The sequence below is a fragment of the Ciconia boyciana genome, chromosome 1 (assembly GCF_034638445.1).
Source record: "Ciconia boyciana chromosome 1, ASM3463844v1, whole genome shotgun sequence".
NCBI classification, from domain to species: Eukaryota; Metazoa; Chordata; class Aves; order Ciconiiformes; family Ciconiidae; genus Ciconia; species Ciconia boyciana.
The window spans coordinates 88112499-88139768 of NC_132934.1; the positions used below are offsets into that span (position 1 = coordinate 88112499).

Below are 27270 nucleotides of genomic sequence, written 5' to 3' on the forward strand. Positions count from 1 at the left end.
GAAAACACTCTCCTACGCCAAGCTTGCCTATTAGAATGACCAAGATTAGCAGGGGTAGTGCTTTACATGAGAATATGAATGCTGCATAGGGGATTGTAGGGAGACTTATTGCTGCTGTGCTTTTGTCCTCTTAGGTACTGGGCCAAATGCTTGGCTTAGTTTGAGGGAATTTTATACATCGCTACATAGCAGCCTTCATTTCAACTGCCACTTGTGGATGTCAGGGATCAGACAGCAGCAGTTTACTCAATTCAAGCATAGACGTGCTCGTGCTTCCTGTGGTCTCACCTAGAGACAACATTTTCACCTTCTGTTTCTTCTTGACATTGCTGTGTGAGGTTGCTGGGTGGCATGACAGCTTCTCTGTGCTGCAAACAAAACTGGCTCTGGTGTTCCCTGAAGGTCAGGAAGGCAGATGCTGGAATACGCTGTATGCCCCAGAACGGTGTCAATAAGCAACGAGGCCAGAGCCCACCAGACCCCTGACTGCCAGGAACCTCTTGAAGAAATTCAGAGCTATTGCACGGGTCTGGGATTTGTAGACTAAAACATATTTCAGCAGCATCTGAAAAGTTTACCAACTCTGCATTCTGTGTCAAGGCATAGTCATTTTTTAACTATGTTGTCTTCTTCCCCTTGACTTAAAACATAAAACAAGGCCTTCACAATCTGATATTTTGCTGTAGAATGGGCTGCATGTCTAGGAGTATCATTTTAGAAAATCAGAGCTTGTAAATTTTGGCTTGTGTTGGAGAATTGCTATATATGGAATAAGTGGATAGCTTAATATATGTGCAATCCACTATGTCCCATCACAGCTGTGTCCCTAATCCGCTGGTCCAGGAACAGTGTTGATCCTCCGGCTTTATTGGTGCTTACTGTGACAAAGATACTTTGGGGCAACGGCTGGCTGGTGTTAGGAGAACACATTTTTCTTAGCCTTGTCACAGGGAGAAAAAAGGATTTTGGGGGGTGTAGTGGAGATGAGAAGACAGTAAGAGAGAAATAGTGAAGGAAAAATTCCCAGCAGCATTGAGAACAAATTGTATCATGGTACTGGAATGAATAAATGCAATAACATTGCAGAGCACAGAAGTTTTAGGTAGGATAATATATACTTTTACACAGGGTGATGCTGTTTAATTGTGCAATCAGGCAAAAGAAGCTATCCAGGAGTAAGAAGAGAAGAACAGAAGAACAGATCCTTTTGTCCAGAAAAGAAGTCTGATTTAGGAAAGGGGTTTCTGGAGTCTGCCCTGTTTCCCAGACTGATGAGAACTGAAGCAGGAAAATGCAAAAGTATGCTCATTCTTTAACTGGACATTTTTCTGTCTAAACATAGAGTAATTGTGACCAGAAAGCCACAAAAAATCCATGTGCTTCTCATGTGAAAAATTACTGTGTTTCTTACGATCATATGCGTGTAAGTTCAAAATGCCTAGATGCTGGCAGCTCTGGGAAAGAGGGTGTACTTTGAGATGCAGATTCGCTTTAGGAAAGCTTCTCCCCTTCAGGGCAGGAGGCACTGTTCCCTCCTGGAAACATTTTCCTCTCTCTTCTGGTTACACATTGACAAGAGGCAACAAGACTTAAATAATTAACTTTTGGACAGCTGTGCTGAATCAAACTGAATAAACACAACTTGTCACATTGGGGAACAGTTTTAAGACACTTTAACCAAGATATGAAGACAACCACCTTAAGAAGTCTCAATGGTTCTGTGTATTCAAACTTGACAAAGAAAATATCTCCTATTTCAGTAGGACCAAAACTCTTTTGGTAGAAGGGAGAAAGTGATTGTAAACTTTTACTACATGATCTTCAAGATCAGAAAGACTTACTTGTAGTATTCTTTGCTATATTAGACAGCACACAAGTTGGGCAATTAACTAGAAACAAACATTTAGTCTCATTTTCCCTTTAGTTTTAGGTAGAACTGTGTTTCCTCAGCTGAAATTGATGAGTGAATTATATATTTAAAGGCCACAGAAATTTGCACCATGTGCCAAAGGAAAATGTTTATATTTGGATCCATTTTGTAGATAAACTACCCTTGTAAATAGACTGATTCCCTGTCCCTGCTACATCCTCCAGGGATGTTGGGAGGGAGGAAGGTTTGATTAGTCCTTAACCCACATGGTTACAATCTCTTCGGGCATATTTTTTTTGGAAGATTTGACCTTGCTTAAATTTGCATCAGAGGTATTCACAACAATCAAATACAGAAAGCAGGACAGAGTGTAGAAAGGGGGCATGAGACTTTGGTATGCATTGACACAGGCTTAATCCAGATGGTAGACAACTTCCAAAGTCGTGGAAGAGTTGTAGGATGGGCTTGTTCAATAGAATCTCAGCCTGATTAAACCCTGTGAGCTCTTCTTTTAAGCCCACTCACCAAATAGCTTTCTTTTTCCCTCAGAAAATGCTTTCTGCAGCCTCTTTCACAGAGGTATAGGTGCTGCCTCTGCAGTTCCATGGTAGTTGACCATAGCAATACAGCGGTATGGCACAGTACAGACCTGATGTGCGGCTCTTATTTTATGATTCTGTGATGTCCCCCAACAATTTAGATTGAAAAGGGCCTCTGGAGGTCTCTGACCCAATCTCTTCTCAAAGCAGTATCAAATTAGACGAGGTTCCTCAGGATGCTAAGGACCTTATCCAGTCTCCAACTCTAAGGATGGAGATTTCAAAAACCCTCTGTTGCAGCATCTGACCAGCCTCAGAGTGAATTTTTTCCCACTAATTTCTAACTGGAATTTTCCTCATTGCAACCTGTGTCCATTGCCTTCCACCCTTTTACTGCACTCATCCAAGAAGTTGGGCTGCATCTTTTCTGTTCCCTCCAACTGAGTAGTAAAAGACAGTGATGTGATCCCCCCCCACACACACACCTGTAGCCTTTTCAGGACTGAGCACACCCAGTTGTCTCAGTCTATTCTTGTATATCCTTGAAGTCCATTAAAGTGTGCAATGTGGTATTATTCCTCAGTCTTATCTGCTGGGCTGTCAGTCTGCCAGCAAGGTTTGTTATTACTGGAACAGAGAGGAAGGCCTCCATGTGAAGGCCGCTGGAGATCACTGCAGACACTGTTATCTCTGTGAGAAATTCGGGTCTAAACAGAGTGACCTAACAGGGCTAGCTTCTCTCTTCTGCCTCCTTAAGGCCAATTTAAAGTAGGGCTTATGCAGAAGGTCGCTTCTTGATAGTGTGGCTCCTCCTGTGCATGCCAGGGAAGTGGGCACCAGGACAGCTGCCAGTTGCAAAGCAGGCTGCGACAGGGGGTCTGCACCGCTGTGAGCTGCCTCTTTGCCCCAGAAGTGGTACTCTGCTACGGGTGGTGGCTTGCCCTTGAAATCTCAACTGAAGAGCGGCTTTATCATTTTCCCCCAGGATGCACATGCCTGATTCTGTAGTGATTCCCCTTTGGTACTGACCCCTGTGGCATGATACTCACACAAACCTGACCGACAAAATCTTCCCTTCCCCTCACTCCCAGGGGCATGCAGAACTATCTGAGTGTACAGGCATTGCCTCAATTTTGGAATACATGCTGATCTGAAAGGGAGAAGGGGCTAGGAGGATATTCTATATCATTATATAGTTTGAAAAATCAGATAGAAAAATTGTATGTCTGTAAAGGGCCAACAGCAAGAGACAGGATTGGAGAATAAGATATTTCAGCTCTGTGATGCTGCTCATTCCAAATGCCTGCAGTCCTGGACCCCTACTGACCTTCATTTCACTTGCAAGTGCTCCATGCCTCTTCAAATCTGGCTCCAGATGTACTCCACTAGACATCCAGATCACAGGAGTTGCAAATTAGTGGTCTCTGCAAACATTTCTGGTTTAAGATGTTTATGCTATCTTATACAACAATCCTATAGAACACCTTGATCAAAGGTTACAATTTGTCTGGCTACATTTAGTAGGGTTCACATGTCCTTCAGCTCCACCTGCCCTCCTATCCACCATCCCCCAACTTCACTGCCATGGGAAAAACAGAGAAGGTGATCACAAAATAAACCATTGTGCTTATTTTCATGATGTGGCATTGTCTTTCCTTCAAAATAGATTTCGATCTCATGGTACTCAACAATGGTGTAAATTAAGCCACCACAAGTCAGCTCAGCAGTGCAGACAATTTCCATCATAACTGTTTCAGTTCCAGCAGATGTCTCTGAGTTTCTTAAGATGACTTTCCTCCTTGAAAGATCTCCTTCACAATTGTAAAAATGACATGCTTTCCAGCATCTTGTTTTGTTGGCTTTAAATGAAAGCTGAGACTCTGGAGCCTGAAATGAGAGGTTTTTCTGCCTCAGCAGAGCAGCCTTGAGCACTACCTCTGCTCTAAGGAGCACAGACTGCTGTGAGGAGTGGCACGAGCAGACCAGCCATGCCATGCATGAAGCATTGACAGAGACTGACTGCAAGTGAAAGGCATCTAAGTGAAATGCAAGTGAGAAATGGATGATTTTTCAGTGCCTGGATTTCTCCAAACAAAAATTATTTATTTCAGTGAATGGGACTATAGAATAAGGAGCAAAGGCCTTGATGGTCATCTGCCAGGGAGGGAGAGGAGCTCATTTTCATGGAAACAGAGCTTAAATGCAGTTGTCCCAGCCTCTCACCATCTACTTTCCCATTTCACAGCATCAGCTCCAGAAGACAGCAGCTAAATTCAGGCACTTGCTCACTCTCACACTTTACATGCCCATGTCTAGGTCTTCTAGATCATCCAGAAACAGATCTAAAAAAATCCAAATTCTCAGAGGGAAGTCACCGAGATGTATCAGAGGAAGCATGCTGGAAATCCTGCTCCTCTCCAGAGCTTAGCCAGATGTCTCCGGTCTGCCAGCAGGCCCCTTCAGCCACTGCCATTTGCATAAGCTGGAAGCCTCTCTTCTAGCAAGTTTAGGACCTAACTAGCCTCATTTTGTTCTTCTAAGATACATGCAAAAGGAGGTGCTGCCACTGCCCCCCCTTTCCCTTGTACACCAGGAGCCAGTGGGAAATGTGCTCAGCAGGAATTGGGGGAGCACATGTGCCTTCTCCTCCATAGAAAAAGCAGCACCTCTTCTCTGCCAGGAGAGAGCCTTGACCGAAGAAGCTCATAGGCTGTTTCATGGGAGGAGAGTTGGCACTTTCTTGTTGCAAAGTGGCCACACAGCACTCCAAACCAGGGTTAGGTAATTGTGTGACCTTGTGCACCAGCGACTCCTGTGGCATTTTCCTCCAGGTAATTACTGGGTGAAGTAATGACCTCACGCCTCACTTTCACCCTCATACACAGGACAACCTCAGCCTAAAAAGCACCACTCTTCCCTGCCTGCGGCCCCTTATTCTTGGTGCTTTTACTGAACAATGCCAGAGCTCCAAGGGGAGCAGAGAGAGGCCCCGCTTGGGATGCCCATGCCTGGTGCCCAGGGCAGTGCAGACTGCAGGAGAACACTGTCCGAGGTTGCCCTCTGCCAGGAAAGGGAGCCTTGTGTGCATGGGAAGACTGGGAGGTACACTAAGCAGAGGAGGCGCCCAGCAAGTTGGTACTTCTTTGGCACAAAGCAACATGAGGCATCCCATTGCTGCACAGCACCCCTCAGCCATTTTGTGCTGCCATAAAGTGCCCATAAAAGCAGCAGCTGTGCTGGTGAGTCTGGCCTTAAAAATTATTTATAAGAAAACAAGGTCAAGTGTCTTACCAGATATTTTTAAGATGACATTGTATTTTTAAAGATGAGGCACATTAGCAGTTTTCATGTATGTATACAGTCCTATTTTATCTAGCCTCATTTAAAAGACCTGATTAAGCCCAAGTAGTTAAATCAGTTAAACTCTTTACGGAGATTCAGCTTATTTCCAGTTACACTGGCCCAATTCCCCGCTGATTTACACACCACATTTATAACAAAGACCAAATGTGCACACAGGAGTTTTAGCCATTTTAAATAGATGAATTCTGTTTACACCTTTACTTGGACAGCATTATATAAAGATTAAAAAACAAGTATTGTTAAACTCCTCCTAGGTAGCATAGTTTAAATACTCATGCTGCAGCCTACTGATACACACAAACCCCAAGAGACAGCAGCTCCAAATAATACAACATCAACAGACTTCTGCCCTGGCTGCAGGACCCCATCTACCCCCACTCTGCCCCATCTCCACTCCCCAGTAGCTACCTCAACTCTGGGCAGCAGCAGGCTTCCTTGCTCTTGTCTCTGGGCAGCCAGAAGGCAGCTCTGGCATTCCAACCAAAGGTCCATGACACTGGGAGGCTCATGTTAGTCAGTGATACACAAAAATAATAGCCTAAATGAGGACTGAAATTTTCCTGAAGAAAAATAATGGGGAAGAGGGGCTGGTGGGGGACATAGAGATGATGCAAGGGGATGGAACGAGGAAAAGAGAGGAAGACTAGGTGGTGTAGCTGAAGATTGTGCTGTAAGGAGTGCTACAGAAAAGGAACCATCCAGGTGAAAGAGAACGAGAAGAGAAGAGAAGAGAAGAGAAGAGAAGAGAAGAGAAGAGAAGAGAAGAGAAGAGAAGAGAAGAGAAGAGAAGAGAAGAGAAGAGAAGAGAAGAGAAGAGAAGAGAAGAGAAGAGAAGAGAAGAGAAGAGAAGAGAAGAGAAGAGAAGAGAGAAAAGACAAGAAGAGGGAAGGGAAGGGAAGGGAAGGGAAGGGAAGGGAAGGGAAGGGAAGGGAAGGGAAGGGAAGGGAAGGGAAGGGAAGGGAAGGGAAGGGAAGGGAAGGGAAGGGAAGGGAAGGGAAGGGAAGGGAAGGGAAGGGAAGGGAAGGGAAGGGAAGGGAAGGGAAGGGAAGGGAAGGAAAAAGAGCTCCTAGTTGTTATTAAGGACCCATAACCACCAGGTGATGGCAGGTGGGTAGCACCACCAAGAGTGTGCTTCCTCATGGGGAGGCAAGACCCATGTCTCAGGAAGAAACTTGGACAGGGAAGGGGTGAGCACACATTTCTGTTACCTTGGAGAGCAAGGGTTTATGCTGCTCTACACTGGCAGCAGGCGCACCGCTGTTTTTGCATCACCTTCCAAGAGCAAAGGCCACGTGCTGCTCAGGTGGTGCCAGCAGCTCCTGCCCACTCCGTCATCCTGCTCTGGCTGCTGTGCTGTGCTCTGAGAATGCATAGGTCCTGACCACTGCTCAGATGAGTTTGCCACGCAAATTAACTACATAGTGAAGGAAGAGGCGCTCTCGGCAGCGAGCACAGGGTGTTGCTTTGGTTACTACTGATTTAATTGCTCTGCATTTAGAAGCAGTGGGCAAGAACTGCCCCCACCTCCAAAGGGTAGCTGGGGTGCCTGTTAGCTGATGCATCTTGTTTCTGTATCTGCTATTAATACATCCAGGAAAGCCCAAGCTTCCCAAGCTATGGGAAGATATCAGCCACAACACTTACTGCCCTGGAGCAGGAAAGGCCTGTAGCTTGATTGCAGTCAGACTTGGTAGGACAACCAAGTGGAAGATGGAAGGGACATAGTTTTCCACGTCTGGCTTCCCAATGTAACAGAGCTTGGGAGCAAGACCTAACACAGGTAATGCCACAGAACAGCCAATTTAAAGTAAATGTATTTAAGCAAGTAACAATTACCCAAAGTGTTAAAGAACTCATCGGTCTCAAAAAAAGCAGAGAATGGCCTTCACTAACATGGAGCCTTTCCTAATCTCCTCAGAAGTTTCCTGAAGGCCTTATCAGATACTTATTGCACATTCAATGTTTGCACCTCCTTTTTCTCTCTTCAGTCTGGTTGGGACCTCAACGTGAGCTGCCTCTGTTTGGTGGGCGTTGCAGGAGGCTGTTCACAACTTTGAGATCTGAACTAGGTGTCGGCCAATCTCTGAGACACTGGCACAGCCTGAAATAAACAGAGAAATGAAACATGCTGGTGAGAGAGAAAGGTCTGCAGATGAAACTTGGAAGGCCACCTCACTGAATCACAGTCTTAGTCATGTATGAGCCATGTGGGGACAGGTTAGTACTTCAGTAGCTCACTCCTCAATGGCATCTTCAGCCTTGAGGTTAGGTACCGGGCCTCCCGCACAAGAAGAGTTAGAAATATCAAAAAAGAGGATCCTTATAACAAGCTGAGCAGAGAGCCATCTGATCCAGCCAGAAGTGAAAGGCAGACAGAAAAGACACAGGGATTGCTGTGTGTCAAGTGACTGGAGGTGGAGATTTGCATTGCCATTTCATTTGGTCAAATCTGGGTGGAATTGCACAGCCCTGCCAAAAAGGTCCCAACCTGCTACTTTTGCCGAGTTCAGTGCCCTTTTGCATGTAAAGAAGTGTGAGAGCCTCCTGGGAAAAAACCTTGCAGGAATCTTTATTAGTTGAAAAAGTAACCCAAAAAACCAGCCTATTAAGAAATGCCCAACGGGATTTCAGTTCCAGTCTCCCAGTCAGTGTTGCCATCCACTTGAGTTCGTGGTCGCTAGAGCATGAAAATCTTTAAAACATGATTTGAAGTGGGATAAGACCCTTTGCTGATGTCTGAATACTTCTGCACTGGGTCTGCATGTCATACTTCTTCATGTGTGAAACTGGAGTTTGCACTGGGCTGTGCAAATCTGCTGTTCAGTGAGGGGGTCAAACATGGCAGCTACAGGTAAGAGCAGAAGTGAGAAATACAGAATGAGGAACAACAGTACGAGCTTAGAGGAGACACAGAGGCTTTTAAAGCATGTGGGATGCAGAGATTTGAACCTGCACCAACAGACTGTATTCTCTAATATGTAGAGAAAAATTCTGCATCCATTTTTTCCAAACTTTTCATGCAGCAAAAAAATTGGTTGAATTTTACCCTGGTAAACGTTAAATTAAATACTGAAAAACATATGCTGCAATTCCCAGCAGAACAGAAATTACAAGTTTTGTTCAGCTCTACTTAGCAGTTTTGCATCCCTTTAACTGGGGCAGAAAGCTGCTTTAACCTACTTCCTCCTTGCAAGCTTCATTGCTGTAGCACCTGAAATGCCAAGTGGTTTCAGAGGAAGCAGAGAATCACCTTAAATATAGCAACTAGAACCAGCACAGCTCACATGGATTCTCTTTTTGTGACCCATCCATCAGACTTCTGATGTTAGATGGCTTGCATGCAGAAACCTCTGTATCACCGATTACAAACAACCTGCAAAACCCTTACCAGCTAAGGCCATCGACAAACGAAACTCATCCTGCAAAATTCTCAAAACGTCTTGAAGACCTTCTTCACCCTGCTCCAACAAAGAAAGCAGTCAGGGTAAAAGGAGCACTGGCACAGAGCAATGCTGCAGGATGCTTGCACTGTGAGAGCTGGGACAGTCCCTTAAGTCCGTGCCAAATCCAGAGTCTCATACAGATGAATGATTAAAATGATATGATGGATGTGCTCAGTTCATAACAGATTAATTTAGATGCTTTTCCTTTTGTGATACATCTGAACAGGGAAAGAAAACAAAGCTGTTTTTCACTTCTGACATTTTCTAGCTGTTTTTTTCTTAGCTTTCAGTTAATCTCCACCAATGGGCTTGTTTTAAAATGTCAACCCTTGCAATGCTGATAGCGTTTTATGAATTAATGAGAGTTTTATATATGGTACAGCTTTAAAAACTTTAGTTTACTCGCATACCAGACTGAATCTTTAAAAATAGTACACTGTGTGTTTTTGTCTGAGCAAGTGACACGAAGAAGCTCAAAATCCATTAAAACGTACATATGATTTTGATCTTACTGTAAAATATTGGAGGAATTTTTTCTTTTTTTCTCATAAATTTTATGTTTATTTCTTGCAATAAAGAATGCTTTGGGTGCAGACAATGTCAGTGCTTGTTCATGCCCCTCCTCTCTTGTATGCTAGGGTAATGCCACTGAGATATGTCTTTAGGAATACTCTATGAAATATAATACCAAAGCATAGTTGAACTCAAAAAAATCCCATCTCCTTTCTGTTTGCATTGTGGAAAAAATGCAGGCAACTCACAGCAACACCCTTTTCATGTTAGGCTCTTTTTCTCTGTTTACTGGCAACAGAAAGAGTGCTGCCCACTCTTCCAGGTTTCTCAGAAGATTCAGGTGATTTCTTGCTTAAAGCCTAGCTACTGGAATCCACAGCAATCACAGCACTGGACCAGGGGTTTCATTTAAAAGATAGGAAATGTTTCTAGACCATAGAAAGAAATATTTTTTTCTTTTAGAGAAAAGCTTGAAAGCTCCAATCCAGAGGCTAAAGAGCAAAAATTTAGCAAAGCAAACAACTGGTATCATTACATTTTAATTTTAATTATATTATGTTAACCTTCTGCATCAGAGGCCTAATTCATGACTCTGGATCACACAAATATGCCAGTAGTTAAGAAGCAAAGCTGAAACTGAGTAGTGGCACACTCAAGCACCTACAGGACACAGTTGTGCTCAGTCTTGTCCAAAATGTTTCAGACATCAGTGGGATTGAGTTCTATATGTATTTCTGAAGAATTCATAACACCGCTATGAAAATGCTGTATCAAAACAATATATTGTTTCCAAGTAAGCTGACAGAAAATAAAATTGTCAGACTCATCTTTGTGGCAAACATGCCTGCCTCCAATATTCAAAGGCACTGAAGGGCTTGAGTCCTACAGTATTTTAGCACCAAACTGCAACACCAAGAAATCAAGTCCCACAAAACAATGTTACCAGTTTCAAAATCATATTTGAAATCATAAAATTTTTAAATCACAGAAAATGTCTGGTTTTGATTAAAATTGGGGTGTTTCTACTTAAAATTCAGCAAAATAAAAAAAATCATGGGTAAGATTCTTCACTGGTGAAAACTGTCTCTATGGCTTTTAAATAACAACAGAGTGTTGGAGAGTATGAGAAGTAGACGTACAAAGTCAAAGCTCCTTACTCACCTTGTAAGCCAGACCCCATAGAGCTGGTCTTCCAATAAAGACGCATTTTGCTCCCAGTGCCAGTGCTTTTAATACGTCACTTCCTTTTCGTATTCCACCATCTAAATAAACTTCAACTCTGCCTTGTACTGCCTCCACAACCTCAACCAGAGCATCAATCTGCAAAGAAGCAGCCACTCTCACCTTGAGCTCAGCTTTTGATTCCAAGAGAAAGAGGAGATATTCCAAAGAGACATGCAAGGATGCAATACTGTAATAGCATACCTTCTTTAAATGAAATGTGACAATGCATCACAAATAGCTTAGCACCAAAAGCTGCAGAATAAAGTGCAGCTCCCTGTTCTGTTTGCCAGATAGTTAATTCTATTTTCCAGTGCTTTGCTTATACTGATATTGTTTGCTAGCACTTCCGATAAGTGAAAAACTAACATTTTCACTTGCTTTCTGAAAGATTTTTAAAATAAATATCAATTAAAATAATTGTCGTTAATATCTTACTTTCATTTGAGACAATGATGAGTGATACAAATGTTTGTAAAAAAGGCTGATGTCAAACTTCTCCCTGCTACTGTCCAAATTGCCTAAACTTACCTTTCAACCTAATCCTGGTGACCACCTGTCAAAAGCCTCCTCAAACCCCATAAAGCATCTATGAAGGATTTCATTTGCTATGCAGTACAGTCAATGTGTAATTTCCTCCAGGCTAAGTCTCTTGATTCCCTAAGGTCTTTTCTGCAGAGCACAGTGCAGTGCCAGGCTGGTAGTGTAGGGCAGTACTACACAGAGATGCTGGCTCTGGTCCCAAAGGTAGTATAACCAGCAGCAAGACATTGCACTAGACCTAATTAACCCTCCTTCACAGCAAATCCAAAGGTCTCTCTTCTGCAGTCTCCTATACTCTTTTGTCTTCTTTTAATCTTTTTTATGTAGGGCAGCTATAACTAAGATTACTAAGCAGGTTCTTCCAATTGGTCATAATTTTTTTCAGAATTTCAGACTGAAAAATTTCAGGCTGAAATTTTCCAGGAGTAGCTCACCAAGAGCAAGGACAATAGCTTCTGTTGCCAGGTGCAGTACCAGAGGAGTAGCAGAGCTGAACTAGGTATCTACTGGTTTGCCTGTGTATGTAAAGAAACTTCTAAGTAAGAAGAGCAGTTTAATGTGGATGCCATTTCCATTATTATGTCTTTAGCATTTAGATTTTTTTTTAATCATTATTGTCAGCCTTGACATAGAATAGAAGAGAATTCCTTGGTGCCTATTTTTATTTTACAGAGGAAAACAGAGAAAAGAAAGTCTGTAAGATACTATGCAATGTAGAACTGTAAAAGAAGAACCATTGGAAAAATTGACAGAAGCCAAACTAAAGCAGTGAAATACACATGCATCCAAACAACCCACAATTTCTTTCTACAGATTAAAAAGTGTGGGAGTTTTTCTCGAGATAAGTTATCCTTTTTCTGGCTCATGAAAGTCAATAAATTCCCATTTAGATGTGAATCTGTAAATATGCAAGCAGACCTCTTACTAAATCTAGCTGCATTGTTTGTGTATGTTTTGGCAGATGTGAACAATGAGAATACATTATGCTCTCATTTGTACATTTTTTATTCCAGAGCTTCATTTTATTTTTGCTGCAGTGCGCAAAGAGTACGTGTGCACTGCACCAGCTAATGAAGACATAGGCAGAAAACTTTTACTAACTTAGGCCAGCAGTTTATCTGCAGTTATGTGGGTTCAGTCCTGCTTACAGAACCCTCCCAAGAAGCTGAGAAAATACTTGAGTGGGTAGCCCATGCCAAAGCATGCATCTCTACCAGTTTAAAGCTGAAGCACCTGTGCACATATCCACAGCCATGCAACAAACACACAAGTCCACCAGAAGCACATATACAAAGACGAGCATAGAGATACCCAGGTTAGCGCAGATGTGCAAACAATAAACACTCATGGGACATCCATCTTCTCACTTACAGTGGCAGGTCCTCCATCCAGTTGCCTTCCACCATGATTGGACACAATAATTCCCTGAACTCCGTGTCTCACTGCCAGCTCTGCATCTTCTTTCGTCAAGATGCCTTTGATGATGATGGGCAGGTGGGTCAGGTTCCGCAGCCAGTAGATATCGTTCCAGGTGACCGAAGGATCCAAGCTGTTGGGTGGCAGTCCATACTCAGAACAGTCATCTCCCTACAGCCATAGGACAGAAGGAAACCTCATCTGAGCTGTAACAATACAAAGGCCCCTTGATGTCTTTCCCTTCCCAAGAAAAGATTAAACTTGCTAACAGACATGTTCGTCAGCTCTGGAAAGCATGTGTCTCTGGAGGAGAATAATTACAATGGGGATAGAGACCAGTGTCTCTAAGGAAGCTGGACTGGGATTTTGAAGTCAGAACCCAGGCTGGCAGGAGGTCAAGCCAGGATGCTGCAGAACCAGAAGGAGAGAAGATACACCCTGGGTACAGCACATGCCAAAGCAGCAGCTACCCAGTGGTTTTGTCTCATGCGGTACACACCAGCGCAGTGAATGAAAGGAATCATTTTACAAACCTCAAAGGCTCCTTCCAAGTTCTTCAGTTTCATGTGGGGAGGAAGGCGGAAACCATTGCGGACATCGTCACGTCTTTTGCCTGTGTAGGGCAGATCTGCAGTGAAGACAAGGCCCTGGAAACCCAAGGCTTCCGCCTGTTGGACCAGATGCTGGGAAACCGCCCTGTTGCGGTGGATGTAGAGCTGGAACCACTGGAGGCCGCCGGGGGCAGCTGCAGAGATCTCCTCCAGCGTGCAGGTGGAGTACGTGCTGGCAATGTAACAGGTGTTCATCGCTTTGGCCGCTTTGGGAGGTATTGGAAAATAATCAGAATCAAGGTCATTTGAACAGTCCTGCCAGACACCAGGTACAAAAGTTTTTTACAGTTTACAGAGAACACCTGAACTCCTGTTTTACTTCTATCCTACTAAACACAGCACTCTACCAATTGGCAAATACACCCCTGGGGTTAAAATGGCTATATTTACCATTCACTGTTGTAGGATCATGGTTAAAAAAGCAGGAAAGGGAGAGGTAATTTACCAAGTGGTGCTTTCATTTTGCAACTTTTTTTTTTAAAAAGCATGAACTTTATCTTTATGACTCTGTCCTCACAGGAATGTGCTGGCAAATGCACTCAGTGTACACAAACACACACAGGAAAAAAGATACTTCCAGGGATCAGCTCTCCAAACCCACCACAGGATGTGGGAAGAGAGGTAATGCTTTTCTCCAAGGGAGACACTGTTCTTACCAGTAACAAGAAATTTACAGGCTGAGTCCCATCCACCACTTTTATGTCCTATCTAGAGCCCACAGCTCTGCGGACCTGTGCGGTCCTTTGTGTACACCAGAAATGTGTCTACAGTCTCTGTCTTAAGTTTGCAGCAGCCTCCACAGGGCTGATCTTGTAATAGAGGTAGCTGGAGAAGTACAGCAATGTCTATATGGCTTCCCACGCACTTTGTGTCACCAGACCCAAGTGGGTCATCCACAAAAAGAGATGTCAGAAAGTGGGAAGGACTTTGCCCCTTCAAGCCTGAAGACTTTGCTCAGTCACACTTCAAGTCATCCTAACAGCTTCTTGACGATTTTCCACAAACCCCTTTTTGCTACACAGTAACAAAGCAGAAGAGTACCTCTGGCTGTGCTTTTCTCTCCATCAGGCCATGCTAGCTGGTGGAAGCCAGTAGGTGCGATTCCTACAGGAAAGCTGATTTCAGTCCCCAGGAGCTTAGTCCTAATGTCCATCATGGATACATCCCGCAGCATACGTGGCCGGAAATGAATTCTGTAAGGCAATAAAAACCCTTCAGATGGTAGCTGTCCAGTGGCTTTTCTGAAGTTTCATGGAAACTTCAGGTCTTCATTTACCTATTGCAATGCAGGAATCTGAGCCAATAAAGAAAACAGCGTATAACAAAGGCTCTTTGTCAATTCTGTTCACTTTTAGAGGCCAATTCAGCCAGCAGTTCAGCCACTTCCACTTTTCATTAATCCCATAGTCCTGCTCACTGGCCACAGTACATCATTTCCACATTTCCTACTTCAGCTCACCAGCTTTTGTTCTCCCACTGTCCATCCCACAGATTCCTTCTACTTGCAACCCAGACCGAGGTCTCTGCCTTCCACTCCACCACTCACTATACATTGTGCCTGCCCTCACTGTCTGCAGCATGTTCCCCACATCCCGTACTACTTACATGTAGGCTTCCTACTGTTCACCAAATGCTCCCCATTGCATCTCATTCTATTATAGCCACTCATCCCCTTTCCTGTCATGTCATACCATACCATACCATACCATACCATACCATACCATACCATACCAACCATACCATTTGCCTGGACCCTCAGCATCCCTTATGCCTCATAAAATCTATGTCATATTCAGACTAGCATACAGCGTATGTCATTCAGGTAAGTGCATTTTGCTTGGAGACCACCTTGAAAGGGCAAGGTGTAAGGAATCTTGGCTTGTGAAGTCCAAATACTTGCATAAAAACTTAGTTTAAAAGCTTCCAGTACAACACCCCTCATTTCCTCCTCACCATTACCTTTTATATGCCAGAATGTTTTCATCTCGAGTGCTACAGTCATCTGCTCCAGCTGCAAAAAAATCCCAAGCAATCTTGGGTAAATACTTTTTAGCATAAGCTTCAAAGTCTGAAAGACACACCATAGCCATTGCCGAGAAAGACTCTGGGAACCTTGAAGAAAAGAATAACAGGGAGTGGAAATTAGATCCCTGAACTGTCATCCTCTCTTCCAGGAACTCTAATGTCACTTAATGCAAACCTTGGACCCATCTATCTTGTAGAAGAGTTGCTGAGAGATTGTCTCAGTCTATCTTGCTATTCATCCTCTCCCTAGTATGAGGAAAACTTGCAGATGCAACCATAAAAGTAGGAAGCAGCTTGCATGTCTGTGCCTCTCTTTATTCTGTCTTAATGAACAGAAACCCAAAGAGGACATTTTTGGTCCTCTGCTATTTTAAGACACAGCAGTTGTATAATTCTGTCATAAATTCTATCTTAAAACTAGCTGGGTTATTTGTTCCACTAATTCTCCTCAAAGGTTGGCCCAAAACATAATTTGCTGGATTGCCCCTTAGGACGGCTCCCTGACTGAACAATTAGTTATGGAGTGCAATGACTAAATTCAAGCTCATAAAATCTGGAAGCAAGTAAAAAGTGAGTCTACATCTAACCTGCTCCAGCATGAACGCATTGTAAAACTATGTCCAGACTCTGAGTGCAAGTCACTGTCAAGGCCAGAGCTGCAGAAAAGCAAAGTATTTTCTACAGATCTTAATTTCTTTTTTGTAACAAATGTCTTCTGGCTGTTTGCATTACATACTGCAGCACTGATACATGCTAAAAAAGGAGCATACAAAATTTGGACAAACTATGAAAAAACACTGTCAAAAAGCAAATTCCACAACATGAAACATTATTCTAAGAACTACCCTCAATCTTTCAGGGAACAGAAGTGATGTTGTATGACCCAGATGTCTAATCAAACCAACATAAATGCCACCTAGCAAATGCCTGCACTTACATGCTTTTGAACCAGCCAGAACTAGAAACTATGCAAACTAATGTTTTAGCAAACCATGCCCGTGTGCAAGGAAACATGTACAAAACACAGACAAAATCCATTTGCTAAATCATTTGTTGCAATTACTTCCACAGCTCTGATTAAAATAGGCATTTTGCAAGGTATATGAAAACATGAAGTTTTAAAACAGCTGGGGTTTGGGTGAAATTTTTCTAAAAATGTACAGGAAGAAATAAATATCCTAGTTTTCAGGATTAGCCTTCCACCACAGGTTAGTAGGGGTTGCAAGCTTCACCAAAAAAAGTCCTATGTGTCCGATGTACACTTCTGGCACAGATAAACACATAGGTTACATACACAGATCCAACCTGTCAAACTGCAGACATGGATATGTCTCACTGACTGAGGTGCCTGTGTATACACTTGAAAATTAGGACTCATAATTCTCTGTTAGCAAAGAGCCAAAGATGAGGGGCTCACTGGAAGATGAAGAAGTATGACTAATTTCTTCAGTATTGTTTTGTCTCCTCTGACAGGCATTAGGTAGCAGGTAGTAAAAGTATCCCAAGCCCTCTCTGTATGCCTTCAAGACATCAAGCACTGCTGATAGCACAAGTCTTTATATGTCATACATCATGATATACCGTAAACCACGTATCACGACTTCTGCTTTTCCAACTGTTAGAAAGGTCAAAGCCAGCAAGCACAAAAAGATAAACCAAGTCCTCTCATGGCAGGATAAATGGGAATTTTAAACAACCCAGGCCCAGTCCTCATTGTCTCCCAATTCAGATCTCAGTTCAGACTTACTTTGGGTTTCGGGGAGAGCTGCAGGAGGTGAGATCCTCTCCTTCAAGTTCGCCTGCAAATAGGACGTAGAGGAGGTCTTTTCACTGCTGCTGAGGTGCTGTTTTTTCTGGAGTCAATAAGCAACCACCAAAGATTAAAGCTCAATCCTGCAGTAAACTTTGTACTGTTTGTATAAACACTAACTTTGTTTTGCTATCAGGTGATTAAAAGTTCCTTCCAAAAACATGCATCACCTTGTCAGCAGCGTGACTGCTTAGGACACAGCACTAGAGCTGTGCTCTTCAGCAGTGGCTGAAGGCTGTGCATTCATTTAGGGAAGCAACAGTATTTCAGGGGTTTTGACTGAATCTCTAAACTGTTGGTAACTTTCTGCTGAATGTGCTACAAATCCCACCAAAATGATGATCCACAGACCGTGTGATTTGTCACAGCCCACAGCTACAGAGCCTTGAATCTTTACCACCACATATGGAAGATGTTCTTTGCTTCCTACCGTATAGAAATATGTAAAGTACCTTTAGTCTTCTGCCATTTTTAAAGGGCTATGAGTGCTCTCATGATCCAGTTGCTCTCCCACTGAGCTTGCAGATTCCCTCCTTTGGCTCCCCACCTAGCCATCTCCCAGAAGGACCGTGGGTCCTCTCTCTTTCCTGTGCTTGGAGCTGGTGAGACTTCTCTGTGCTTCCCTCTGTCTCCCCTGCTAAGCATTACAAACCGGGACTGAGTTGCCAACAGATTTATGATATTGACTTAAATTTGTGAGATATAAAAAATAAACACTGGGCAGGTTTTTTTGTCCTTTGTATTTTTAAGCCCTTACAGCTCATGTTTTCAATTTTTCCATGCAAGCAAGAGCGCTTGAAACTTTGATTTTTTACTAATGAAAAATTGAGGTATTTTTCTTATAAACGTGATATCAGGTGCAGAGGGTGAGGCAGAAACTTGTGAAAACATTGCCAACGTTTTACCAGTGTTGTTGCCCTCCCAGCCCAAGCAGCCCAGCTGGGGCAGTGAGTGAGCCAAAGGACCGGGGAAGAGCTGGAAGCTGAACAGAGCTGCAGCCTCGGGACCTGGTGTCCAAGAGGCTGGTCTGATCCAGGACTGCAGATTTGATGTTCCTGACAGCAGAAATCCTAGGTAGCTGACACTATCTTTGCACCAGTAGTCAACATCTGTTCTTAGATGTATTCACAAGACCCTGCCCAAACTACCAGGCATGATCATCTATACCATTGTCTTTTCAAGCTTTTTTAAATTCAGCCTTCAGACCTCATTATCTGCCGACAGCTCTGTGAAGCTAGCTTCTGGCATCCAGCTATGGATACACCTGTCACGAACAAGACAAGGTGTGCACCCTTAGCTAGAGTGCCTGTGAGCTCCTTGCTTCTCTTTCCAGCCCAGGACAACCCGTTCTTTTCACTTCTGAAGAGAAAAGCAAAGTGCCATCTCTATCTGCGCACAACGGAGTGCATCCCTGGGAAGGGAAGGAAAATCCTGCGTTCATTCTCCCTCCGCTAGATGTCAGCTTTGGGTCATATATATCAATCTGTGTTTGTAATAACAAGCAAAAAAACCCCAAACCAGTCCTTGATGGCCTGCCAGGCACTATGGCCTTAAAACTGATATGATCACATCACAAAAGTGCCTGCTAATATGCTTGGAAATCTTAATTCCCTGTGCTTTATCCTTAACACTTTCTGGTGCACGCCATAGCAATAAATGTAGCTACATCTTGTCTGGCCTGATCTTTGTTTCAGCCTACAAGTTATCTGCAGGGTCCTCTCTCATATTTCTCATTATGCTGATCTCAGCACGCCCCTACTTTAGGGATGCACATTGCAACCAACTCACCAAACCATAAAGTTTATGGTTTCATGGCTATCATAATTTTACATGAATTAAAAGTAGTCTGTGACTCCTGTATTTTGGATCAGGAGAGGGGAAAAAATCTCTCTTTTTGTGCAGTGGCTTTTAAGAGACTGTACTTTGCATCTAGATATATTCTCTTCCTTCAGCAATGGACTCAATTCAAAGTAGCAATGACTTTGTAGTCATTGACTAGTAGCATTTTCTCTGACACTAGTTAGACTTCTGCTTTAGCTGTGAAGCTCTAAAGTTCTAAGGAAATCAAAATTTGCCACAGAGATAATACCTTTTATTAGAGCCCCTGCTTTATACTTGAAAAAAGTAGACAAGTTTTAAAGTTCTGGAGCTCTTCCATTGGAGTACAATAAAAGACTTGAAAAGACTCTGTAAAAACTTTGCAGGAAACCTTGCTGCCTTCTTTTGAGAAGTGAAGAAAATAATATAGGAAATACTCACACATCTGGTCCAGCCTTGCAGGTAGAGTGTCAAGCAGTCAACAGCCAAAGCTTCATTTTTGCACATATCTGCACAGCTGGGGTTTTGCAGTTGCTTACTTTTCAATACTAACACAGTCAACGGCTCATGAGTCCAAACACAAAGATCCTGTGTAAATCTGTGCTCCAGTTCCTATTACAGTCACGATGCTCATTACTCCAGTTGGTCATATTTGTTTGCTTTTCACAGATGGCAAATCACCACGGGTCAAGCTGACATCTATCTCACTGATGCATCCATCAGTGGTGGGTTCAGTCTGGGACTTTACACCACTTCGGTGAAGAATCTGGTGAACTCTAAGCAGTGTAAATAACTCAGATCACATAACAGTTTGCATACAGTCACCACTGGTTTTCCTTATCAGATGTCTTTCTTGGGCATATGCCCTATGTTTGGAAGGAAAACTCTTTTTCCTTGCATGTCAGTCATGCCAGAAAGTTTTCCCAAAATTAAATACTTAAATAGCCATCCCTCTATTATAGGTGGAGATAGCAACAAATCTTATATTTAACATCGCCTAACGCTTTCAATTATAAGATCCAGTTTTCAGTTGCTTTTAATTTTCTCATATTTTAATCATTCTAGGCTGAAATTTTCCATCCTTGGTCTCTGTGTGGGGCTGAATTTTTTGGGAACACTTCACTGAAAGCTGGTCAGCAACTTCCAAGAATGAGGTTAGCGAAAAATATGGTATTTGGCCCATGCTGAAAACATCTTAACAGTGGTTTCACTGCAGTTCAGTGCTTCATGAGGGGGCTTGAAATTAGCGGGGTCTGATCCCTGGGGGCATCAGCCTGTACTTGCTGGCCGTATGAAAATCCAGCAGATCTGACCTAGCTGTAAATCACTGCTGTCTGCTTGCACATGCTCAGCAGAGCTTGTCTGAACTCCAGATGTTATCTTTACTGAAGACTTGCCTAGTGCAGAGCATGATTCTGCCCATGCCCAAAGGAACTCAGAAAGCCCAAATACGAGCAGAGGGCAGAGAGCTGGCCACCCCCCATGCCACCTTTGCTTGGATTCAGCCTTAAACAGCACTGGAGGGGAGAAGGAAGAGAAAAATAATTGCTCAAAAGAGGAGCTGCAGGACAGCACCTGTCCAGGCAGGGTGGGATGTGCAGAGGCAACAAGGTCAGAGACAGAGCAGATGGGAGTGAAACAGGACAGGGACATGCTGGGATGACAAGACTTCAGGGGGACAGAAGAATCAAGAGAAAGGGACAAATTTGGGGAAGAGGCAGAAGGGGACAGCCTGTGACACACTAGGCAGAAAGAGTTCTAGGAGACTACCAAATATTTGGCTGTTCTTTCTGTAACCAAAACCCAGAAGAGAGCTTGATTTATTCTCAGCATTGCTCTGCAGAGTGGCAAATAGCTACAGAGCCCTTTGGGAAAACGTGTCTCATCTACCCTCAGTGTTAGATTCTCAAAAAGGAAAAGTGTTTCCTGCTAGCAGATGACTCCTCTAGCTCATGTGGCAGGGCTCTGTACTGTGTGTCTGGAATTCCAACCATATAAAGTCTCACATCTCCCGTGTACTGTCACATGTAGTAAAACATCATTACTGAGCCTTTTTTTCTGGCTTACCTAACATGCCAATACGTCACCTAACTATGAGTCTTCCCATAAGGTAGCTGCATCTCACTTTGACACCTGCATCAGCATTAGAGAAAGGGTCTGAGGCAGATGAGGTTTAACTACTGTGCACCAGGGAGCACCAAGGAAAGATCTGCTAAACCAGTGACAACAGGGCACAGTGAAATCGCAGGATGCAAAAGTAGATGGGGTCTGGAAAGAAATGCCAAGGCTGGTAATCCACAGCCAGTTAATTGCTAGTAACGCTGTGTCAGCACAGCTTCCCTGCTTCCAGTCTGTGAGCATTCAGAGCTGTTCTTGAGATTACCACCACATTGGTCCTAACCTCTGTGCTCTGCTCCCTTGGCTGTAAAATAGAGATGACTTTTTTACTACCTCCAGGACCAGTTCAGGACCATTCTTTTTTGTCTGGGCTCTGCAAGAGCTAGTGGACTTAGATTGCCTGAAATAAGACCATTCAAATCCATGGACATGTTGGGAAAACGGTGCCTCATGGGATCCTATCCCAATTGCCTTATGCTGCCACTATGGCCCTGTACATGGAATCCCTTCATTTTCCTCTAGAGAGTTCACATCAGAAAAACAATGATCCTTTTCCCTTGCAAGCTGCAGGGATCCCTTCTGTCCTCTCACAATGGGAAGAGAATCAAGCACAGTGGACTTTCCAAATCACAGGCTGGATTTCCAACTTCATCCCAAACCAAGCTGTGGCAGGACCTTTCAGCTGACAACTCCTTTGGCATAGGGGAGTCTACCTCTCTCCCGCACCACATCTGTCTTAGCCTTCCTGGACGTGGCAGCTCATAGGTGGAGCACAATGTATTCTGCTGTCCATCAGTCTGAATCTTCCTACATCTTTAGATTCCCTCAGTAACCTGAATTTTTGTGGTATCCTTTCCTTCAACTCATCCTTACCCTTTTTCTTCATTCCTCCTTTCCCCTGGAAAAAAAATGGGAGAAACTAGGAGCACGCTTCTGAGTCTTACTGTGTAAGTAAGTCTGTTCCTTTGCATGTCTTCAAGTGAGGAAGGTCTGGAGTGCTTTGTGGCACCGAAGAGAGATGATGCAGTCTTTTCACCAGGTTACCCCTCTTCATAAAGATACTGGAGCTGCAGACTCTGAGAAGCCCCTTCACCAGCAATGCTGGAATCAAGCCAAAAGGGCTTTTGGGTGGGAGAAAGATCACATCAGGGTTTGATGAAGGAGACTCACCGTCGTGTGAGAAGTCATGGGCTGCAGGTAGCAGGGAGGGAGTGCACAAGCAGGGTCACAGACTGAGCACACAACCATAAAAAAGAGATTTCAGAGAGCACTTCCAGAGTAATTTAATTATTGCTGGGAAATGCTGAAGGAGAGAGGACAATGACTGTCTATTCTCAGTATGAAAACATACAGCACTGCTCATCTCAGACATGTACCTAAGACTACTGTCAAGCAAATAGCTGCACAAACAAGTACAACCTGCAGTATGCATGCAAAATAGGGGTAAGAGTGTGAAGTGAGCAAGAAAGAGTTAGGGAAGAAGGGCTGGAGATGTTGTGTTTCCCAGGGTGTTCCCTTTAGTCCTCACTAGCTGCTGCCAAAGCTGCCTCCAAAGACACTGAAGTCACACAAGGTGGAGCAGCAGAGGAGCTCATGTGTGACTCAGCTTTGAGTCTCCCCTTTGACTTCCATGGGCAGCTGTCCCTCTTAAAGCCAGGGAGTCAGAGGCAGCTGGATATGACATTAATCATGATACACCCTTATGCAGAGCTGGCTACAGATTCTTTTGTCCATAACTTTATCTGGCCTCATAGGCTAGCTAGACTTGTGTAGACATACAGCCTTTCTCTTCCTTCCTGTTTTTTAAAGTACCATGGTACTGGCAGTGAAAGACGTAGCTCACTCAAATCCACAGAGCACAATAAAAACAGAAACAAGAGGTACCTGGGACCTGCACCCACCTGAGACAAAGAGCACTCTGGGCTTGACATCCCAATTCCATTTTATAAGCTGGGCAAAATCCTGTAGCTTTCATCTGCAGTAGGAGCGATGTTGCTATCTGACCACCATTTGAGAATCAGTGAGGAATAAGTCTTTATCTGCCATTGCATAACCGCCATAGACAAATACAAAAGTAGGGCTCAGAGGAGGCCAGAGAGGCCATCTAGTCTGCTCCTCTTCCTGAAATCTGAATCAGCTATACCTGTGCCCTTCTCCGCTCATGGATATTCCACATCCTCCAGAAACCAGTTTCATTGATTTACTGCCCTCAACACAAGGAAAATTTACAGGTGTTTCACCTGGATCTCCTTTCCCATAATTTAAGCTATTATCCACCTGTAGTGGACACACAAAAAGTTTCACTCCCATTCTCTTCATGTCTATCTTTAAAATATTTAAAGATAATTTCTGGGCCACCCCCTCTATTGTCTCTTTTCTAAATCAAGCTACGCACATTCCTTCGGCCTTTCCTCGTGAACCATGTTTTCTAGACTTCTGGTCATCCCCAATTCTCTCCTCTGACTCTCCAGCTGTTCCACATCCTCCCTTAATTAAAGCACCAGAAACTGGACATGATCCTCCAGCTGAGTCCTCTCCTGCCCTTATCTGGAACGAAGCAGAAAGAATATGCCAATACTCCTGTTTATTCAGCTGTGATGACAGAAGAGTATTTTTGTGTTCATTACTCAGCAGTATGTTCCTTACTCATTTCTTCAGATGTGCCATTCCATCCTGAGAGAAAGAAAGGAGCCAAACCTTTTTGTTCATCTCTTCCAGACAGAGTAGAAAAGACAGAAAAGACAGCAAAGAGTCTCATCTCTTTTCCAAGTAGGACAAGAGTCAGGCTAAGGATAATAGAAGTCTCAAACCCCAGAGATCAACCACCTAGCAAAGAACTCTCACTTTTTGCTAAAAATGTTGAGAGGAAATAGATGTCATAAAAAGACTCTATCCCAAAGACACAACACAGACACCCTAATACATCCAGGATGTCTCCTCGGAGAAACAGAGACAGAGAAATCCTGATATGATATATGATATAAAGGAGGCCTTTGAACAACAGTGTCAAGAACAGTCTCTATCCTGAAAGATCCACCTCAGCCTTGAGATTTCATAGTGATGGAAGGGCAGAAAATAAAGGAGATTTTCATGACTCTCAGTCTGAATGAGAATGTGGACTCAAAATCATAACTGAGGGGCTCCTTTTAGCCTTGAGACTAAATGAGTGTCTAAGCTGAGCCTCGGACTCTGGAATCCCAGAACTGATGTCCTTGCAGAAGTAAAACCGTACTGGTGCCTTGGAGGTTGATTTGTATATTTTCATTAATGTCTAGACTCCTAGTACAGCTTGAGTCTGCTCATGAAAGCAGAGGATCTTCTCTCACGAGGCCACAGAGTGGGATCAGAGTGCTTGCGCTGGTCCCAGTGATCCCAAGGTTGACCCACTTTGGAGGTAGTCCTCTGGCTGACACTAAGTCTAAGAGTGTAACTAAGAGTCTAAGTCTAAGACAGCAGGGAAGCAGCTGAGCTGAGGCAGCATGACCCTGTCTGCACATTGATCTGCAGCAACCTTCCACTGAGAGGTTTCTCTGTTTTGCAGCAGCATTGCATGCAGTTTTCAGCTTGGGACACACTGCAGCCTCCATATTCCTCCCTGCAGTGCTGCTCTCTAGCTCATGCACAGCTGATGATTGATAGCTAAAGGCAGAAGTTGTTGTTTGTCCTAATAAAACTACATGCTCGCTTTTCCAGACTATTTCTCCAGTTTGTCAAGGTCATCTAAAGTAATTGAAACCCCTCCCAGTCCAATGTAATATGGAAATATAATAAATATATTCTCTATTCTGTCATCCATTTGATTAATTTAAAAGTTAGTAATAGAGACTTCAGTCAACATATACTTCCAGGCTAACAGTGAACTATCAAGAACTACTCTCTGAATATACTTTTCAACCAATATTGCACTCACCTGCTAAAAATTGTACATAGCCAATGTTTCCTTAGCTTGCTTCTGAGAAGCTCATATGAGACAATGTTCAAAGCCTTACTAAAATTAAGATACATCTTTCTGCTGTCCTTCCCTATCCACTATTCCTGTCACAGAAGCATATTAGATTGTTTTGGTATGATTTGTTCTTGATAAATCCATAGTGGTTGCCACTCACCTTGTAGTTAACTTCAATTGTTGGAGGCTCAATTGCTTCCCCTGCCCTCTCATTATTTAAAAAAAATAGTAAGAGGCAACACGTTTATCTCTGTACTCCATGATTCCTCAAAGATAACAGCTAATAGTTCTGGCATTGCTTCAGACAATCCTCCCAGTATCCTAGCAGGAATTTCATCAAGTCCAGCTGATTTGAAAACATCCAACATATCTAACTCTCTGTCATGATATTACTTGGTCTTGCAGTAAATTGAAAACATTCTCAGACATTCTTAGCAAAATGAAGGCCCTAGACAGTCATTTTGAAATTAAAATATTTGCTTACTGGCTGAAAAAAACAAGTAGTTGGGGAAAGCCAACAGGTGTGGAAAGGCCCAGACTCAGTATGAGTACCCTTATGAGAAAAAAAAGGGAAAGTTCTGAATCCTGGAGGAAAGGACAATCCAGAAGGTTCAAGTAATCCAGCAGGGAAAGGGAAACAAACATACTGGGTTTTATACGCGGTGCCAATAAAAGAACCATAGTAGTGGTACACTCACTTCTATACAATGTTTGAAATCTAAAAAATAAGATGAGGAAATGGAATGTCTGATCCAAAATGCAGACACTGATACACCAGACATATTGGAAACCTGGGGAGAGGAAAGCAGTCAATGGGACACTAAACTCAGAATATAAAGTGCACAGTAAAGATAAACTGTGCCAGAGGCAGAGCAGTGCACTGCCTTATTGAAAGCTCAGCATCAAATCAAATTTACAAGCTCACCAACTCAACGAGTAACATAAAGTCTGTACAGGTTGAAATTCCAGGCCTAAATAGGAAGAATATAGTTATGACAGATAATGTTACTGACCCAGGATAGCAAAATGCCTTGAATTTGATAAGTTGAAAGAGATCAGAGAGGCACTGTGGGCAGGAAAAATAGTAGTAACGGGAGACTTCAACTGCCCTCCTGTAGATCAACAAATGTCATGCTGGGACATGAAACAGAGATGACATTTTGGGGCTCTGTCAGCAATTATTCCATGGAGCAGCTGGTTAGAGAGCCCACAGGAGCAAATGCAGTCCTCAGCTTTGTGGCTCTAGCCCTTCCAGTGGAAGACCCACTCTGTGACAGTGACCACAGAGGACTCAGCTTCACCAGCTCTACAGGAGCACCACAGGCTAAATACGCCACTGCCATTGTCCTCAGCTTCAAGAAAAGCTATGCAGAAATGAGGAGGCTTGTTAAAAAGAAGCTAAAGGTCAGCAAAAAGAAATCCTAACAAGCAGCATACAAACTTCTGAAGAACACCAGACTGGAAGCATAACAGTATGACCTATTGAGAAAGGCCAGAGAATGGATTCAAGGAGGCCAGCACACATAAAAAAACAAGTAAGTAAGTTTATTAGCAGTAAGCAGGCATTTTTCAGAAAGATGTCTATTGTATCCAAACCAATAAAATGAAATGAATAGTGTAGTCAGGCAGATTAAAAGCAAAATCCTAATTAGGAAGGCTAAAAAAGAGTTTGAGGAGAACTAGCTAAAGAAATCAAAACTAGTACTAAGTCCTTCATCAAAAATATCAGGACCAAAAAAACCTGGACTCTGTATGGCCAACTAGTGATAAGGCAAAACTCAGAGACAATGAAGCCATTCTGCATTACTGTTCACTGGGGTAAGTTTTCATAAGGGAGAAAATGCAGAGGATATGTCTGAAATCAAAATGATTGTGGATGAGATTGTGTTTCAAACAGACACAGTGAAAACTAACAAATTGCCGGAGCCAGATGGTACCTAGGAGAAATCAAGGATGGAAACATAAAATTACTAATCACAGTGTGCAACCTCCCACTTGAAACCTCCTTTGGAAAGACTGGAAAGTAGCATGTAT

The 27270-nt window shown here is 43.2% G+C and overlaps 1 protein-coding gene across 2 annotated transcripts; it reads right to left on the bottom strand.

Annotated features, from left to right (window-relative positions):
• Window positions 1–7817: 7817 nt before the first annotated feature.
• Window positions 7818–15609, bottom strand: HAO2 (hydroxyacid oxidase 2). Of its 2 annotated transcripts, XM_072851089.1 has the most exons (7): window positions 15479–15609; window positions 14561–14712; window positions 13442–13725; window positions 12864–13079; window positions 10890–11048; window positions 9161–9230; window positions 7818–7873 (listed from the first exon to the last, which is right to left on the bottom strand). In XM_072851089.1, exons 1-7 carry the CDS (start codon window positions 15607–15609, stop codon window positions 7818–7820), a joined length of 1068 nt encoding a protein of 355 aa, XP_072707190.1. The 2 variants fall into 2 exon arrangements, with proteins under 2 accessions (XP_072707190.1, XP_072707200.1); XM_072851099.1 differs by lacking the exon at window positions 12864–13079.
• Window positions 15610–27270: the final 11661 nt, after the last annotated feature.